The sequence below is a fragment of the Taudactylus pleione genome, unplaced genomic scaffold (assembly GCF_031769625.1).
Source record: "Taudactylus pleione unplaced genomic scaffold, aTauple2 ptg000129l, whole genome shotgun sequence".
Lineage (NCBI taxonomy): Eukaryota > Metazoa > Chordata > Amphibia > Anura > Myobatrachidae > Taudactylus > Taudactylus pleione.
In genome coordinates this window covers 15,826,403-15,844,411 of record NW_028284531.1, presented here as the reverse complement: position 1 = coordinate 15,844,411, position 18,009 = coordinate 15,826,403, and the positions used below count along the sequence as shown (strand labels likewise).

At 44.0% G+C, this 18,009-nt stretch overlaps 1 protein-coding gene across 1 annotated transcript in view; it reads left to right on the top strand.

The window, feature by feature from the left end:
• The window catches only part of STRC (stereocilin), an 86,201-nt gene that overhangs the window by 25,174 nt on the left and 43,018 nt on the right, over positions 1 to 18,009 (top strand). The window contains exons 5-8 of the mRNA XM_088473003.1: positions 6,942 to 7,004; positions 12,161 to 12,271; positions 13,127 to 13,293; positions 15,987 to 16,173. Coding sequence (XP_088329129.1) covers positions 6,942 to 7,004; positions 12,161 to 12,271; positions 13,127 to 13,293; positions 15,987 to 16,173 — 528 coding nt within the window. The remainder of the gene's footprint in view (positions 1 to 6,941; positions 7,005 to 12,160; positions 12,272 to 13,126; positions 13,294 to 15,986; positions 16,174 to 18,009) is intronic.

Here is an 18,009-nt window from a genome sequence, read left to right as displayed (position 1 = left end):
CATGCAGTCTATGCAACTGAGGTCAAAGCAGAAAATAGAGCTGTGCAGATGGGATAAAAGTGGTGTGGATGGGGGGAGGAGACACAGCAGCGTGGCTAGGTGAGACACAAAGGTGTGTAGAGGAGGGAAGGATAAGCAGTACAGAGGGTGGGTAGCCAAAGTAATGCAGATGGGTGGAAAACAGTGGTGCGGATGGAGAAAAACAGAGTGGCACGGTTTGAAGGGACAGAGATGTAGATGGGGGAAAAGAATGGCATGGACATGGGAAGACAGAGCAGTGCAGATGGGTAAAGACAGATTGGTGCAGATAAGGGAATACAGACTAGCACAAATAGGAGAACACACAATAGTAGGGATTGGGGAAGACAGATTAGTGTGGCTGGGTAGGAAGACAGAGTAGTGCGGGTGGGGGGAGGAGACAGAGTTGTACAGTTGGGGGGGACAGAATGGTGCAGATGGAGGAAGAAAGAGTGCCACAGAGGAAAGGAAGACAGCGGCGTGGCTTAGGGGAAGGCAGTGGTGCAGAAGGAAACAGAGTGGCACAGATGCAGATAGTGCAGATGGAGAAAGACAGATTGGTGCGGATGAGAAAACACAGACTACCATAGTTCGGAGACCGCACAGCAGTAGGGATTGGAGAAGACAGATTGGTGTGGATGGGGAGGAAGACAGAGTGGTGCGGGTGGTGGGGGGAGACAGAGTTGCACAGTTGGGGGACCACAGTAGTGCAGATGGAGGAAGAAAGAGTGCCACAGATGAGAGAAAAACAGCAACGTGGCTGTGGAGAAGGCACGGAAGCAGGGTGGTGCGGCTGGGGAAAAACATTGGTGCGGATGAGGGCACACAGACTATCACAGTTGGGAAACCACACAAGTAGGCATTGGGGAATATATAGCCGCATGGAAGCCTATAGGGGAAGAAAGGGTACATGCATAGACAAAGTATGATATTTTTAAAAATAAGGCAGCTGAACGTGTATTTTAAATTAGATAAATGTATGCAGTGAGAAGGATGTTGGAAGCCAGTGAGATTGTTTTGATGATCAAATGGGAACATTGTGGACACTGAGTGGAATGTGTGTGCCACATAACTGCTGAAACCTCAGTTGCATAGACTGCATGTGTGTATTCCAATGAGCACACAATTCTGTGAATTAGCAGCTCCACCATTTTGTGAGTGACAGCAATCTTGTTCTGTGAGAGTGCTGAATCTGCAGTTAACCACAGGATGTGATGGCATACCATACCTGTATTGCGCAAGGATCACGTCCATTAAGGCATCAGCCTTAATGATCGTAGTTTCATTGCTTTTTGAAGTTTGAGCGGCAGAAAATCAATAGGTTTTGTGAATTTTCAGATCATGTCTAAGCAGCCTTAATTGTCTATGGAATTTCATAGCTTTTTTTTAAATGTATTAACTATCAGGGTGGATGAGCAAACCGGGCCACCTGCAGGGGAGAAGGGCAACAAAATGGTATACTAATGCTGGTGGAAGAGGGGACAGCACACAGGAGGTTGGTTTGGGAGGTGCAGAGTGCAAGACGGCTGTAGGCATGTGGGGTAGCAGCAGTACTGGTGGTGCAGAGCAGTTACAGCGGTGCAGTGTAAAGGGGGCATCAGTGGGCAACAGAGGACTCACTGGTAGTGCGTATGCACCTGAGAAAATCAAATCAATAAGTCACAGATGCACGAATGCAGCAGTGAGATCCTTCTATGCATCTGATAAAAATTGAATGTGTAAAAAAAAAAAAAAAGCATAGCCCCGCCCACTAGAAGACAACCAGCACCGGGCTTTGGAGCCCCAGTACTGGTTGTGCTAAATACAGGGGACAAATAACATAAAGGTCCCCGTATAAAGCACAACCAGTGCCAGGCTTTTGAGAACCAGTCCTGGTTGCCAAAATATGGGGGACAAATGATGTAGGGGTCCTCCGTATTTGGTGCAACCAGCACTGGGCTCTGAGTCGGTCCTGTTTCTGGAAATACAGGGGGTAAAAATGCATAGGACCCCCTTGTATTTACCAGAACCAGCACCGGACCCTTTCTAGCAGGGGGATGATGCCAGCCAGGGGAGCCCTTTCACCGGGCCTCTAAGCCGAAGCATCACCCCTGACTGCTAGTCAGCCCAGGCCGGGGATCCCAGGGGAGCTGAGCCCCCCCATTAAAGGGGTCCCCCCTCTCCAGGGCACCCCAGGCCTAGGCTGATAGCCTGGGGCTATTCCCAGCACCCCTGGGCGGTGGGTGCTGGGTGGATTTGTGTTGTGTGGTGCACATGAATATATAAATATTGTCATTTGCAGTAGTACTACAGGTCCCAGCAGGCATCCCCTGCATACTGGCACTTGGAGAACCACAAGTACCAGCAGGCTGGGCACTAAGGGCCTGCTGGTACCTATAGTACCCCTGCAAAAGAAATATTAAAATACAACAGACAGACCATTTTTTTAATTATTTTATTTAGCTGCACCTTCACCTGGGGGAGCAGCAGCCTTTAAGCTCTTTTTCATGGCTGCCACTTCCCCCAGGACTTCTACGGCGTCTTCACCTGGATGGCGGCAGCCTTTCAGCTATTTTGCACGGCCGCCACCCATCCAGGGCTTACACGGCGTCTTCTGTCTTTTCTTTGCTGCCTCCCGGCCGACGGACTGTTAGTGGCCAGACCTCACGCTGGCTGTATATAAGCCAGCCGAGGTGGGCGGGGCGATGACATCGCGAGCCGTGATTGGCTCGCGGTGGCCATCTTTGAATTTCAAAAATGTCGCTGAGGCACCATTTTTGAAAGGGCATGCTCGGTTGAAGTCAATGGTGAGAACAGCTCATTGGCTGAGAGGCGGAAGGCTCGCCTCTCTCAGCCAATGAGCGCTCCGCACCGGGATTTCTGGACTGAAATTCCGGGCAGAGCTGTCATTCGGGTAGTAGCGTTCTCTAAGAACACTACTAATGTGCGGGTCCACGTTTTTTCATTTTTTTTTTTGCCAAGAACCTGGATTGCTTTGAAGAGGACAGATCCACGCATAGGAGGAGGTGATTATGGAATTTTTATTACAGGTAATCCATTGGATTGTCTACTGGAGAAGAGGACAGAATGGCTTCAGGGATACATAGGTGAGTATGTGAGATAGTGTGTATGCATGTGTGAGTACATGTGTGTGTGCATGTATGTTCTAATAAAATTTTACATTTCTAAGGTATGTGTGTTTTTTTAATATTGCTTTTGCTGTGGAAGTACAGGTACCAGAAGGCCTGTAATGCCACGCATGCTGATACTTGCGGTTCTCCAAGTACCAGCATGCAGGGGAGGCTTGCTGGGAACTGTAGTTCCACAGCAAAAGACAATGGGGGTCATTCAGACCCACTCGCGAGCGGCAGTACGCTCGCAAGTGGGTTGATGGTCCTCACTGCGCATGCGCACGACGGAGGGAGCTCTGTCGTGCGCATGCGCGAGACCCGGCGAGTGAAGGACCCTCCATCGCTCCGGGTCTCGCACCAAAGGGGGCGTGCTGTCGATGTTGATTGACAGCACGCCCCCTTTGGTGGGCGTGCCGGGGGCGTGCCTGCCAGACGGAGGCGTTCCCATGGGAACGCCTACCGTCTGAAGCCGGCCCCACTGACATCACTGCAGCTCCCCAGGGATCCCCGACCTGGGCTGACTAGAAGTCAGGGGTGATGCTTCGGCTGGGGGGCCCGGTGAAAGGGCTTCCCTGGCTCTGGCATCACCCCCAACTAGAAAGGGTAAGGTGCTGGTTCTGGTAAATACAGGGGGACACTACACATTTTTTCCCCTGTATTTCCAGGACCAGGGCTGGCTCAGAGCCCAGTGCTGGTTGCGCTGAATACGGGGGACCCCTATGTCATTTGTCCCCCGTATTTTGGCAACCAGGACTGGTTCTGAAAAGCCTGGTGCTGGTTGTGCTTAATACGGGGGACCCCTACGTTGTTTGTCCCCTGTATGTAGCACAACCAGTACTGGTTCTCCAAAGCCCGGTGCTGGTTGTTTTTTGGGGGGTGGGGCCACGCCATTTTTTTACAGTTTCTTCTTTTTAAACACAGGCAGCCAGTCCTGGTTGTGCTTAAATGCAGGTGTCCTTATAATATATATATATATATATATATATATATATGTGTGTGTGTCTGTGAGGTTTCTAGAGCACCAGTGATATGTGGTGTACCAGAGACATTTAATTAGAGAAGGTATTCAAATGTCTTATAGCCTCCCCCTCACAACAACGAGGTGTCTGCTCAACCTGATCAGTGCAAGTAGTGGTTAGCGACTTAAAAACAATATGAGAACAATGTGTTCAAGTCAGAGCGCCTTAGAGTGCTATATGGTGCATAATAAATAAATAAAGTGCAATAGAAATAGGCAGTGATCACTTAATAAAAATAATAATAATATATATATATATATATATATATATATATACATATATATATATATATATATACAGATTCAGTGATGAAGACCACTATCTAGAGTCTAATAAATAGATCCATTAATAAAAGAAAAAGCATATTTAATAGTGACAACAGACATAAAAACATGAATAAAAAAACATAAGCATAATGGATGACAATGTTAAAAATAGATAAAGTGCATATGAATAAATAAGAGTCTTATCTCATTTCATGTATTGAGGAGGGTGTTGACGAAACGCGTTGGTAGCCTGTACCCTACCTGACTATACCCTCCTCAATACATGAAATAAGATAAGACTCTTATTTATTCATATGCACTTTATCTATTTTTAACATTGTCATCCATTATGCTTATGTTTTCTTATTCATGTTTTTATGTCTGTTGTCACTATTAAATATGCTTTTTATTTTATTAATGGTCTAGATCTATTTATTAGACTCTAGATAGTGGTCTTCATCACTGAATCTGTATATATATATATATATATTTTTTTTTATTTTTTTTTTTAAGTGACCACTGCCTATTTCTATTGCACTTTATTTATTTATTTATTTATTTATTTATTATGCACCATATAGCACTCTAAGGTGCTCTGACTTGAACACATTGTTCTCATATATATATATATATATATATATATGTGTTTGTGTATATGTAGTATATATATATCTATATATATATCTATATATCTATGTATATATATATATATATATATACTACATACCTTCTAACTGTCCCCATTTCAGCGAGACAGTCCGACTTTTTGGACATTGTACCACTGTACCACCTGCAGGCCACAGTCACGCATGTGCCCGTCATCCGCATTGTGACGGGGGCTGCCCCACAGCTCCTGGAGCTCTGGCCAAGCCCCCAGCATGATGAGAACAGAGACATGGGGCCTGATTCAGCAAGGATCGCAATTGCAAAGCTGCACGGAGGCAGCTTTGCAGTTGTGATCCTTGTAGACATGGTAATGCAAGCTGCGTTGTCCAATGCAGCATCGGATAAACTGCGTAACATCGGCAGGCTAAGGTGACCCATGGGATCACGCAGCTGGCCGCCGCAGTTTAGAGGAAGAGACCAGGAAATCTCCATCTGCCGACGGAGATCCTGGCTTCTTCTCTACCCCCCCAACAACGTTTTGGGTAACGGAGGCTGTCGCTACCCCCTCTTCGCCCCCAAACAGCAGCAGACTGTCAATCGCTGATAGTCTGCTGCCAGTTTACGAGCAAGCTCGCAGACATGTTCTGCACATGCGCAGAACAGGTCATGCGCCTGCATAGATTCCCGAACACTGATGAATCAGGCCCATGATGTGGAGCCCCACCCCCGAAATGCGCTCACGAGGGGACGGGGTGCACATCATTCCCAGCCCCATGCAAAGGAATTAAGCAGTTTTATATTGTGCACAATTTGCATACACACATTCACAGATTATCACTGTGAACAACTGCTATTTTATGGTTGGCCTGCCACACTCACCTACCCAGCTGCTAGTAATGCGACTCAGACTCACCAAGCCGCTGCGCAGCGGGTAGCGTCCTGCAGTGCATCTCACTGCCGCTGTGGGTGGATCCAGTCACTGTATCTAGGCTCTTGCTGCATAGTAGTATCCAGAAAGGTCCCTGTTCGGGCGCCAACTGTGACAAGAATCACAGAGACCGGGTAAAATCCAACAGATGTTCTTATGAATAAACAGTTCACTTACTAAATGTGAGTGCTGGTATTTTTTTTTACTTTTTTCAATACTGGAGAAAGTGACCATTATATATATATATATATATATATATATATATATATACATACAGTGTATATATATTTATCTTGAGCAGTGGTGCAAGTTACATTAATTTCTTACTGGTACTGGGGTCCATCTCGCCCGGTCACTCACGAGCTGGCCTGTGCGCCGTGGTCCGTCTCACCACCGAGCGCTGTGACTTGTTCATCAGCACAGATGTGCAGCTAATAGCGGCGGTAAGGTGGTTGGGCGGTCTACTAATTTCTTAATGGTATGCGTGTACAGGCACGTACCACCTTACTTGTTCCGGCCCTTACCGCCTTACTTGCACCACTGAACTTCAGATTTTTCACATTGCAGTAGCCTGTTCTGTGCAATGGAATGCGAGCCATCCTTCCCCAATTTCAGGCTGTGGAGAGGATGACTGTTGTGTTCTGTGGAATTTACTAAAAGGAAGTATATGTTTAAGATTTTCCTCTCCATATGTTAAGGTAGACCAGAAATGTCAGTACATTCTAAATAATTCAGTAGAAAATAGTTATATGAATCATTGGCAACAAAAAAAATACTGATAGGTAATCAACTAGCTTGGTAATATCTGATTGTAGAGCTTGTAAATCATTGCTTGCTTCGATATCTATTGCAATCCATTATTGATATTATATTTCTCCCTTAAGTACTAGAGCTACTTCAGCATCCTGTGATTTAGCTGTATAAATGTTTAAGAAAGCTGAATATCTTTGTATATGTGACAGCATATGTTCATGTACCTGTTTGTGTCTGACAGCCTGTACTGTGGGAGCTCATCCAGAAGGAAGAAAATGCAACTGCTTTTGAAATTCTTCTCCAGGTATTGTGTCATGTAGTGTGTATCTCATGGAATGCACCTATTTGGATTTAGCCGTGGTTTCTCAAACACATTCCCCCTTGCTGCTGTCAGTCTTCACCGAGTACATTCAAATGAAAAACTTATCCATGAAGTTTACAATTCTCAATTTTACACATATTTTAGCCATTATTATTATTATTATTATTATTATTATTATTATTATTAATAAAGAAACATGTTTTTTGAGGAATACAAAAGAAAATGAAGAATCCCATATCTGAGGAATCAATAGAATTGTGCATATAAGATACTAGCTATAGTACCTGACATTGCCCGGGTTTAAATCTTCAAGTTATTAAGTTTTATTATGTGATATCATCCAAATCCATCTTGGAAGGCCCAGAACATGCTCCCTGGGTCAAAGTTCTCCCCATCGCACTCCGCCGTGTGGTCCGACCGGGACCCCAACTATTCCATTAGGCATCCCAGACCAATTGCCACCCTCTGTGAAGTTTTTATCCAAATCCATCCAGTGGAAGGCCCAGAACAAGCTCCCCGGGTGAAAGTTCTTCCCAGCATACACCAATGGGAGGTCTGACCGGGACCTCAACCCCCTAGTATGTCTTCTGGGTTCCAATCATACCACTCTGTGAAGTTTTCATCCAAATTATGTGCTGTCATACTAATCCCTCCAGTGAAAGGCCCAGAACAGGCTCCCTGGGTCAAAGTTCCTACCGACGCACTCCGCCGTGAGGTCCGACTGGGATGCCAAACACTCCATTAGGCATCCCAGACCAATTGCCACCCCTCTGTGAAGTTTTCATCCAAATCCATCCAGTGGAAGGCCCAGAAGAGAATTCCCTGGTCAAAGATCTGCCGACCGGGACGTCAACCCCCTAGTATGTCTTCTGGGATCCAATGTTACCACTGTGAAATTTTCATCCAAATACATCCAGTGAAAGGCTCAGAACAGCATCCTGGGGTCAAAGTTCTGCCCAGTGTACACCAACGGGAGGTCCAACCAGGACCTCAACCCCCTAGTATGTCCTCTGGGATCCAATATTACCACTCTGTGAAGTTTTCGTCCAAATCCATTCAGTGGAGGCTCAGAATAGCCTCCCCAAGTCAAAGTTCTTACCAGCGTACACCAATGGGAGGTCTGACCGGGACCCTAAGCCCCCTAAAACCTGGCCAGGATCCAACTGGACCACCTCGCGTTGGTTTTATCCCAATCGGTGCACAGGTATCCTAATGCATAACCGGACAGACAGACAAACAAATAAACAGACCAATGAATTTTATATATAAGATTGTACAATCTGCATTAGTGTTAGAAATAACAGCGGGCTTCACTGCACTGGAAATAGGCACTTGGCAATGGATGTCAGCACATTACATGCTGACGAATTATTTTCCAACTTAACCACTGGTTGAGAAAACCTACATGCATCCTTCTCATATCTGATATAGTGCTGCTGGGCTGAATTACAGAGATCAGTTTCTGCTTCGGTGTAGTGACCTGAATTCCTGTGATCTACTTGTTGTTTCTGACCTGGTTCTGTATTTTGTTAATGCTGCCTTGTATAATCCTGCCCTTGGCTTTTCTCCTTCGATTTGTTTGCTGCCAGAACTGACCCTGCAGTGTTTAACATTATACCGCCTGTAACCAGATCCTTACATTAGAGTTAATTATTGGTATAATTTGTCTGCAGCCAGGACTGGCAACAGAAATGTTGGGGCCCAGTACAATAATTTCTCTGCCCCCCCCCCATACCCGCACGCCCCTCCCCTCACCACCCTTGTACCTATATATCCCTCCCCAGTATGTGCCAATACCTGTGGCTGTCTCAAGGGTGGGGAGCGGGTGCTCAGTCCCAGTCAGTGGTGCTGATGTGCGGCTTGTCTTTTCATGCTCCTCCTAGGTAGCAGCGGTAGCCGGGTGCAGAAGGGTCGGCAGCCGGGTGCAGAAGGGCCGGCCACTGGTGCAGCGTTGCATATAGACACCGCCGTGGTGCCATTCACTACTATGGTGCATGCGCAGCACCAGATGACGAGTCCTCGAGGGGGGACAGAGGGGAGACGGGGGTTGTCTGTTACCTAGTTGGGCCGGCTGGCGCAGTCTGCACATCAACGGCACATATGGATTTTGGTTTTGTTCCCCCTATTAACCTGAGGGCTCCTCAACTTCAGGGCCTGGGACAGGTGTACCCTTTATACTCCCCTGTCACCGGTCCTGTTGGTAGCCAGCCCAGACCCTGGTGGTCAACTGGTGTAGCTGCCAGTACCCACCAATTGATCTTGGAGTAAATTACTAGCATTGTCTAACTGCAGCTAGCATGAGCTTTGCACTATATACTATTGTTATTGGTGCATGGACAGTCATTATAATACTTGCTATTTTCAGTGTTAATTACTACACTCTCTGCATGTGTCAATATGGGTGATAAGCCTCTACTACTTGGAGTGGAAGACATGAGGGCATCTAAGTAACAGTTAGCGTGTTCACCTTTAAGGGAAATGTGGCTGCTATAGTTGAAAACTTCATGGAGCCATTATAGAGGACTTAGCACTTCTCTTCAGCTTCCAGTGACCATGCCCTACACATGAGGGCTCGGTATGATTTACCGCCGGATGCATGCCCGGCGGTTCTAATGCCGACGCTGGAAGACTGACGGTTCTAATCCCGACAGTATTTTCCTATTAACTAACCTAACCCCCCTTAACCCTGACCCTCCCTTAGGGGTCCTTAACCCTAGCCTCCCCCCCAAGTGCCTAACCCTAAACCCCCCTGTAAATGCCTAAACCTATCCCCCCCCTTCCCCGCAGCCTAAACCTAAGTCTCCCATGCCTAACCCTAACCTCCCCCCGGGGTTGCCTAACCCTAACCCCCCCTTCCACAAGCCTAACCCTCCCGGGAGGGTGCCTAGCCCTAAGTTCCCCCCAGGAGCCCCTAACCTAACTCCCGCGGCTGTCTGCACCCGGCGCCCGGCTTTCCTTCGTTTGGGATGCCGGGCGTCTGTCTTCTAGTGTATAGTTAATGTGTATAGTTAATGTCATTAGTACCACGCCAGGATTAGAGAGTCTGGAAGCCGGACGATTCGCCCGATATCCGCTGATCGCCCCGATAATTGTAGTGTGTGTGGCCGACTGAGGGTTAAAAATCAATTGGTCGTCTGTTGCGATATCTGCAAGTTAAAATATCGGCCGGACCGGGCAGTGTATGTCCAGCTGCGGCCGACAGACAGACATTTCCCCTGTGCCTTCCCATGGAAGGAAGAGGGAAATGTCTCCTCCCTCGGGGGCGGAGCGCAGATATAAGGGCCAATACACTATGAGACATCTCACAGTGTATGCGGGCTGACAGGCTACCAGATAAAATGTATGTCGGTCTGATAGCCATTTTATCTGGCAATGTATGCCCAGCATTAGACGTGTTCACAGACAGATTTTGTTGCTGTCTCTACTGGATTAAGTTCTATTAGCTTTTTGTATTGTGAACATTTTAGTATGTGTGGTAAGGCACCTAACTGAAGCACAAAACAAAAACAGAAGTTGAGATAATAGGTTTGGTAACTCAGTGCCAACAACCAAAAGATACAGAATACAACCTCACATGCTATAGTCTGAGCCACAGGCAGCCTGATTTAGATCCACTCGCTGTTACGCTAATGCCATCGCAGCTGCGATTTTTCACGGAACGCAATTCCGAAAATATGCTAATGACCCACTTGCCATCTAGGGCTTAGAGACGCCCACTGAAAGCATCTCATATCCACTACTCACACACAAAACCAGAAACATCGAACTCCGATCCGGTGACCATCAGCCTTCTAAATAAGTCTTAAGGTGTCGCAGACATAGCGGGTCTCCAGAAACGCAGAGGGCTTTCCCTCTGCGTTTACATGGACGCCCAGAAAACAGTGTTTAAACGGTCCAACACGCCTGCGTTTTTCTAACCGCCCTCCTGTTACCTCCCCCAAACACTGACTACCTGTCACTCACTTTGCGAGTGAATACTCTGTGCATACGTGATCTCAAAACCATCACAGCAGATGCGCCGTGCGGCTTTAATGCACGCCCAATGGCTAACAATTGCTCAAACTATGCAAATATCTGCATTTTAGGAACTGAATCAGGCCCAGTGTACCATGCAGTTAATCAATAGAATTCTATATAGTTGAACAAATTATTTGATACTGTGAGGGTCTTACCTGTTCAATAACATTCTAATTGCAAGTGCACCCATTCTGCCATCATTTTTACACCTAGTGGGGCACCCTGGTTTGTTTGACTTCTCCTTGTCTGAATGTTTTCTAAATGAATATTAAGCACAAATAACAGAAGTCTTGTTGGTAACAGCGAACCGTTGAGCCCACCTAAGGGAAAAGGGGCTGTTATAGGCCAAGAACACAAGTAGCATGACATATTGGGCCTGATTCAGAGCTAGGAGCAAATATATACTGTACAAGTAACAAAAAAGGACCAATTTGCTCCTGGAATAAACCGTACTGTAATGCAAGGGGTACAAATGCATTAAACTTTTTGCATAAAGGATAAATACTGGCTGCTTTTGCATGTAGTGAATAAATACCGTGCAGATTTGTCGTTACATTGAAATTTAAAATGATGCTGGGATGCGCCCATTCCCAATTTACTATCTCTGCACAATTTCATTCTGCCCCACCTGCAGTGCAACATGGTTGTGCCAAAGTGCAAATTGCTCCCTTTTTTGCTTTTTTATTTGCTTCCATCTCTGAATCAGACCCATTGGGGTATATTTACTAAAGTGCAGGTTTTTAGAAGTGGAGATATTGCCCATAGCAACCAGTCAGATTCTACTTAATGTTTATCTAGCACCTTATAGAACATAATAGTTAGAACCTGATTGGTTGCTACGGGCAACATCTCCACTTCTAAAAACCCGCACTTTAGTAAATATTCCCCATTGTGTTAACAAATGGGTTTGGGGCTCTGACACTATAGATGTATAAAAAAAAGAAAAAAACAAACCATCTAATCAAGACATTCGGTACTCTAGCACCTGTCAACTTCTACTTTCTTCACGTTATATTTTGAGATACGATGTTCAACTTCAGACTTAACTTCAAGGTCTGTCTGGGGAGTTTTTCTGGTTTCATCATGGTGGAACTGAATGGATGACACATATCTTATGACAGGAATATCTGCAGATGCCTAGAGAAGGTTTCCAGAAAGTCCTGATGTCTGCGGAAAATGATGCAGTGGAACGATTTCTCTCACTGATGCATCGATCATGGCCAAAAATTCAGGTAAGTAGGAAATACAGCTACACATTTAATACATGGTAATGTAGCATACAGAATATAGGAATGGGTATATAAGTATGTAATGCTGGCGGTCGGGATGCCTCATGTCTGAATACCAACTGCGGAATCCCGATGGTTGGTATCCCGACAGGGGTCGGGTAAGTATACTTACCCTCCCCCCTTAACCCTCCCTTATTGGAGCCTAACCCTAACGCTCCCTACCCCGCACCCTAACCCTCCCCGTTAGTGCCTAACCCTAACCCTCCCCCTTAGTGCCTAACCCTAAGCCCCCCTGTGGTGCCTAACCCTAACCTCCACCCCCAAAACCTAACCCTGCTATGCTCCCTAAACCTTACCCTCCCTCTTGTGGCTAACGCTGAGGGCGCCCCGGACTTACCTTGTTCGGGCTGGCGTTCTTCAGCGTTTCGGCATCGTGATTAAGATAGACGTCTATTTCGATGCCTATCTTAAGTCCCTTGTCGGGATTTCAATATCGGTATTGAGACCGGCGGCATCGCGGCCGCTGTTCTCATAACTACATCCCCAGTATATAGGCAACAGCTAACAGTATGTTTTTTTTACTCAGCAAAATTAGTGACTGAAATGTTTATATTATCTGTGCAGACATTACAGTCTTTATAATAACTAACTGTGTTTTTAACATTTATATTGTATTGGATGTACACTTGGATACTTTGAGAAAAGAAAATCAATATATTGATATTGCTCAGTAATGAAGCAAACAGAGCATGTATTATGTGGAGTTGCTGCAATTGCATTAATAAAACATCATCATCTATACAATAAATAGCTGAAATGACTTATTTTACTAACAAAATGCTTATGTCCTTTCTGCAGGTGTCTCGGCCAGATGAAAGAGGATTAGAGACTCTGACCTCAATGGTCATGCAGAAATTTCCTCTCTTAACACCTCAAATATTTGTGGATCTTTCCCAGTTCATACAATTTATGTCCATATCTGACATTGTCAGCTTCCCAGTCTCTCTGTTGGCTAATCAGAGTGTGTAAGTGCAGCAAAAAAAAAAGTCTGTCTCATTCATTTATGTACATTTAACTATTTGATTGAAGTTTTTATTTTTACTTATAATCAAATTTGTACATCTGTATTAGGTTTGCAGCATTGCAATATTTTGGTCTGTACTTAGCATACACTTTAGGGAAATATAATTTAAAGCACCACCAGAGAGGGTCTTTTGCTGGTTGTTATATAGTAATTGGCTATTAATTCAGTGAAAACCAAGAAGCATTTGAATAAGCATTCATATCTAAGTACGTGTGGGCAAAATGTATTTATTTTTGGCTTCACTTAGAGTTGGACACACCTTTTTGTGCCATAAATATATGGATTCCTGTACTATGCATGTGTACTAAAATGAGTTCCTAGCTAGATTTGAGCATACAGTCAGGTGCATAAATATTGGGACATTGACAGAATTTTCATAATTTGGCCTCTATTCACCACCACAATGGCTTTGAGATGAAACAAACAAGATGTGCTTTAACTGCAGACTTTCAGATTTAATTTGAGGGTAATTACATCCAAATCAGGTGAACGGTGTAGGAATTACAACGGTTTCTATATGTGCCTCCCACTTTTTAAGGGGCCAAAAGTAATGGGACAAACTAAACAATCCTAAATCTAACTTTCACTTTTTAATACTTTGTTGCAAATCCTTTGCAGCAATTACAGCCTGAAGTCTGGAACGCATAGAAATCACCAGACGCTGGGTTTCATCCCTGGTGATGCTCTGCCAGGCTCTACTGCAAATGTCTTCAGTTCCTGCTTGTTCTTGGGGCATTTTCCCTTCAGTCTTCATCAAGTGAAATGCATGCTCAATCGGATTCAGGTCAGGGGATTGACTTGGCCATTGCATAACATTCCACTTTTTAGCCTTAAAAAAACTCTTTGGTTGCTTTTGCAGTATGCTTCGGATCATTGTCCATCTGCACTGTGAAGCGCCGTCCAATGAGTTCTGAAGCATTTGACTGAATATGAGCATATAATATTGCACAAAACACTTCAGAATTCATTCTGCTGCTTTGTCAGCAGTCACATCATCAATAAATACAAGGGAACCAGTTCCATTGGCAGCCATACATGCCCATGCCAAGACACTACCACAACCATGCTTCACTGATGAGGTGGTATGTTTTGGATCATGAGCAGTTCCTTTCCTTCTCCATACTCTTCTCTTCCCATCACTCTGGCACAAGTTGATCTTTGTCTCATCTGTCCATAGGATGTTGTTCCAGAACTGTAATGGCTTTTTTAGATGTTGTTTGGCAAACTCTAATCTGGTCTTCCTGTTTTTGTGGCTCACCAATGATTTACATCTTGTGGTGAACCCTCTGTATCCACTCTTGTGAAGTCTTCTCTTGATTGTTGACTTTGACACATATACACCTACCTCCTGGAGAGTGTTCTTGATTTTGCCAACTGTTGTGAAGGGGTTTTTCTTCACCAGGGAAATTATTCTTCTGTCATCCACCACAGTTGTTTTCCGTGGTCTTCCGAGTCTTTTGGTGTTACTGAGCTATCCAGTGCATTCTTTCTTTTTAAGAATGTTCCAAAAAGTCGATTTGGCCACACCTAATGTTTTTGCTATCTCTCTGATGGGTTTGTTTTGATTATTCAGCCTAATGATGGCTTGCTTCACTGATAGTGACAGCTCTTTGGATCTCATATTGAGAGTCAACAGCAACTGATTCCAAATGCAAATGTCACACCTAGAATCAACTCCAGACCTTTTACCTGCTTAATTGATAATGAAATAATGAGGGAATAGCCCACACCTGTCCATGAAATAGCTTTTGAGTTGATTGTCCCATTACTTTTGGCCCCTTAAAAAGTGGGAGGCACATATAGAAACTGTTGTAATTCCTACACCGTTCACCTGATTTGGATGTAATTACCCTCAAATTAAGGGTATGTTATAATCGCAGCCCTTTACAACTGAAGAGTTGGACAAGCATACTGTAAATTGAAATTGTCACCAGCAGCACATTATAGTCGTCCCTGATTGGCTGCATGCATTTTGCCTCCTTCAGCTGATAGAACTTTATTATTAGCATTATGCGATTGTGCATATCATGTCACCTCGTGGCCATCTTTTTGAATAACTTGTGTTATTTCTATTTCCACTAATGGCTGCAGCAATTTGTTTTATAAAGCTGTATATATGTGTATATAACTATGTACTCAATTATTTATAACACTTTGAAATTTCATATCTAAGGAATAAGGTATGCCTGAGGCAAAAACACTGCTGTTTTTGTGTTGTATGGTTCACAAGATATGTGCAACTCAGCATACACACATATATATTTATTTTGTAACAAAATATGTGTGTCAGTGATGTGCGGTGAGGTGAGGCTGAGCTTTTCCTGTCATACTTCGATATACTCCACAGTTTTTACTATACAAATTATAAAAATTGTATGGCAGGTGAGACCCATCCCTGATCAAAACACACCAAATTTCCAGCACTATATACTGCTGCACCTTTGTATAATGCCCACAGGTTCATATATGTATCTGTATATCCGGCTGTGATACTAGCCAACCTCCCCAGCCATTTACCTCACCACACATAACTGAAGTGTGTACACAAAATATGTCCACCTGTAAATGAGGTCCTTAGGGTGCATGTGCTCTAAATGCATGGATGTTATTCTGAATATAAATCATTTGTTGTAGATTAGATGCAATCCAAATCCACAGCCCAGACATGAAGATCACTCAGAAGCGTGCATTTGCAAAACGTCTTCTGCAGGATAACATTTTTGGTGACATCCCATCATGGCCGCCACACTTCCTCAGATCCATTCAACCGCTGCTTCCTCACCTGCCAATATGTCACTTTGTACAGCTCAGCTCTGATCAGGTGTGTGTACCTTTGTGTATAATTATATATGGAAACATTGCATTACCAAAATGCTGTAAATCTAATTATGGAAGTAAGTAGCATACAAATTGTACTTGCCACTTACTACATATAGAATTCAAATATATGGGGTTGCATAGAAGCAAATAGATACACTCTTTTTAGGGTACACTTACGAAATATGTAAGAAATGATGTCAATATTAATACTTCACTTTTAATAAATTGCCATTAAAATAATATTGAACATATTTGTGGTTAATATTGAGTAGTGACCATGTTCAAGCATATACATTTAAAATATTGTTTAAATTAAAGCAAATATGCCGGCGAAAAGACCTTCTCGGCAAAAAGTTCTCGCCGGTGACGTCATTTCGCCAGGTGAGAACTTTTCCCCATTACAAATTCCATAGACTTTTCGCCAGTGTGAAAAGTCTGCGCCTTGTAACCAGCGGGAAAGATTCACCTCTGAAAGGAGGCGGAAAAAAGTGCAGAATTGGGGGTTTGGGGTGCAAAGTTGTGGGAACACCCCTGCAGCCTTGGGACAGTCCCCCAAAGGTAAACTACGTCAAAAAAAGTAAAAATAAATACTTTAGAACACCCAAAAAAAGTACTTTAGTTTTGGGGGTGAAAAAAAAACCAAAGTTGGGGGAAAAACTTAAAAACTAGCGAAATCAACTCCACGGGGTCCCCCAAGTATGCCCAAGCTGTTTTTTTTTTATTGCAGGTGCTTGCTGAAGGTGAGTTTTTTAAAAACGCACTTTTACGATTTTTAACCATGCTTGCACCCATTTTCATGTACCCCAAATTTGCTGGGACTACGTATTTGTGCCAAAATAAACCCTGCTAAATGCTATTCTTCACCACTTGTGCAAAGACGCTATATAGCACCAACTGAGAGCATTTAAGCACTCTAAATACCTTCAGCAGGGCTATTCGAGGCTATCCATAGTGATCCCCCATGTCAGTGCATCTTTTGGGGGGTGTCAGGCTGATTTCCCCAAATCTGACAGGACTTTTTGCCGATTTGAGTTTCACCAGGACACGTTTTCTTTTCCTTTGGAATTGAATAGGGCGAATCGCGGTGACGAGCAGCATACTTTTCCGGAGGCAAACCTAGCGATGACGGCGGAAAGTACACCATGCGAAAAGTCCGGGTCTTTTCGCCAGCAATACGGGCCATAGAGTGAAAATATTCGGAAAAAGTCAAAAGATGGTCTCAAATATCTAAAATAATCGTAACCTATAATCGGACAATTACCTGTTCTGGTATCAGCTGCATATACTCAGCGATTTGTACAAAAGCAGTATATCAAAAACATTATCATGGGTGCCAAATAATTATTCTTTTAATGAAATACAACTGTAAGAGAATGAGGTATTTTGAGGCAGCTTGGCAGCTGACACAATATGCAATGTATAAATACAAGCCGTTTTTATACAGCACAGCGGCTGTCCTCACACAAATGCAAGCTATTAAATAAACGTCAGCAATATGTTAAACAAAACAAACAATATGTTTTATGTGTCGCATAAAGCTTTTGTACTAATAAAAGACATTTAATACATAGAATCCGTTGATAGTCATATTACAGGGCATGTACTTCTAAACGGCCCAGAGAAAGTCACTAAATTATAATCAGTAATTGGTGAATGCTTCAGGAGTAAATAACCCTATTGTCATGTGTATAAACAGGCAGATATAGGTGAGTGAGTCTTATACAGTTTAACCTTAATTGGTGCCGGTTCACATATGTAAATATTTATAAGGGATAGTGTAGATATCACCAATAAGATGCAGCCAGTGTCTGCTGTCAGACGTCTTCCCTAGGTATAC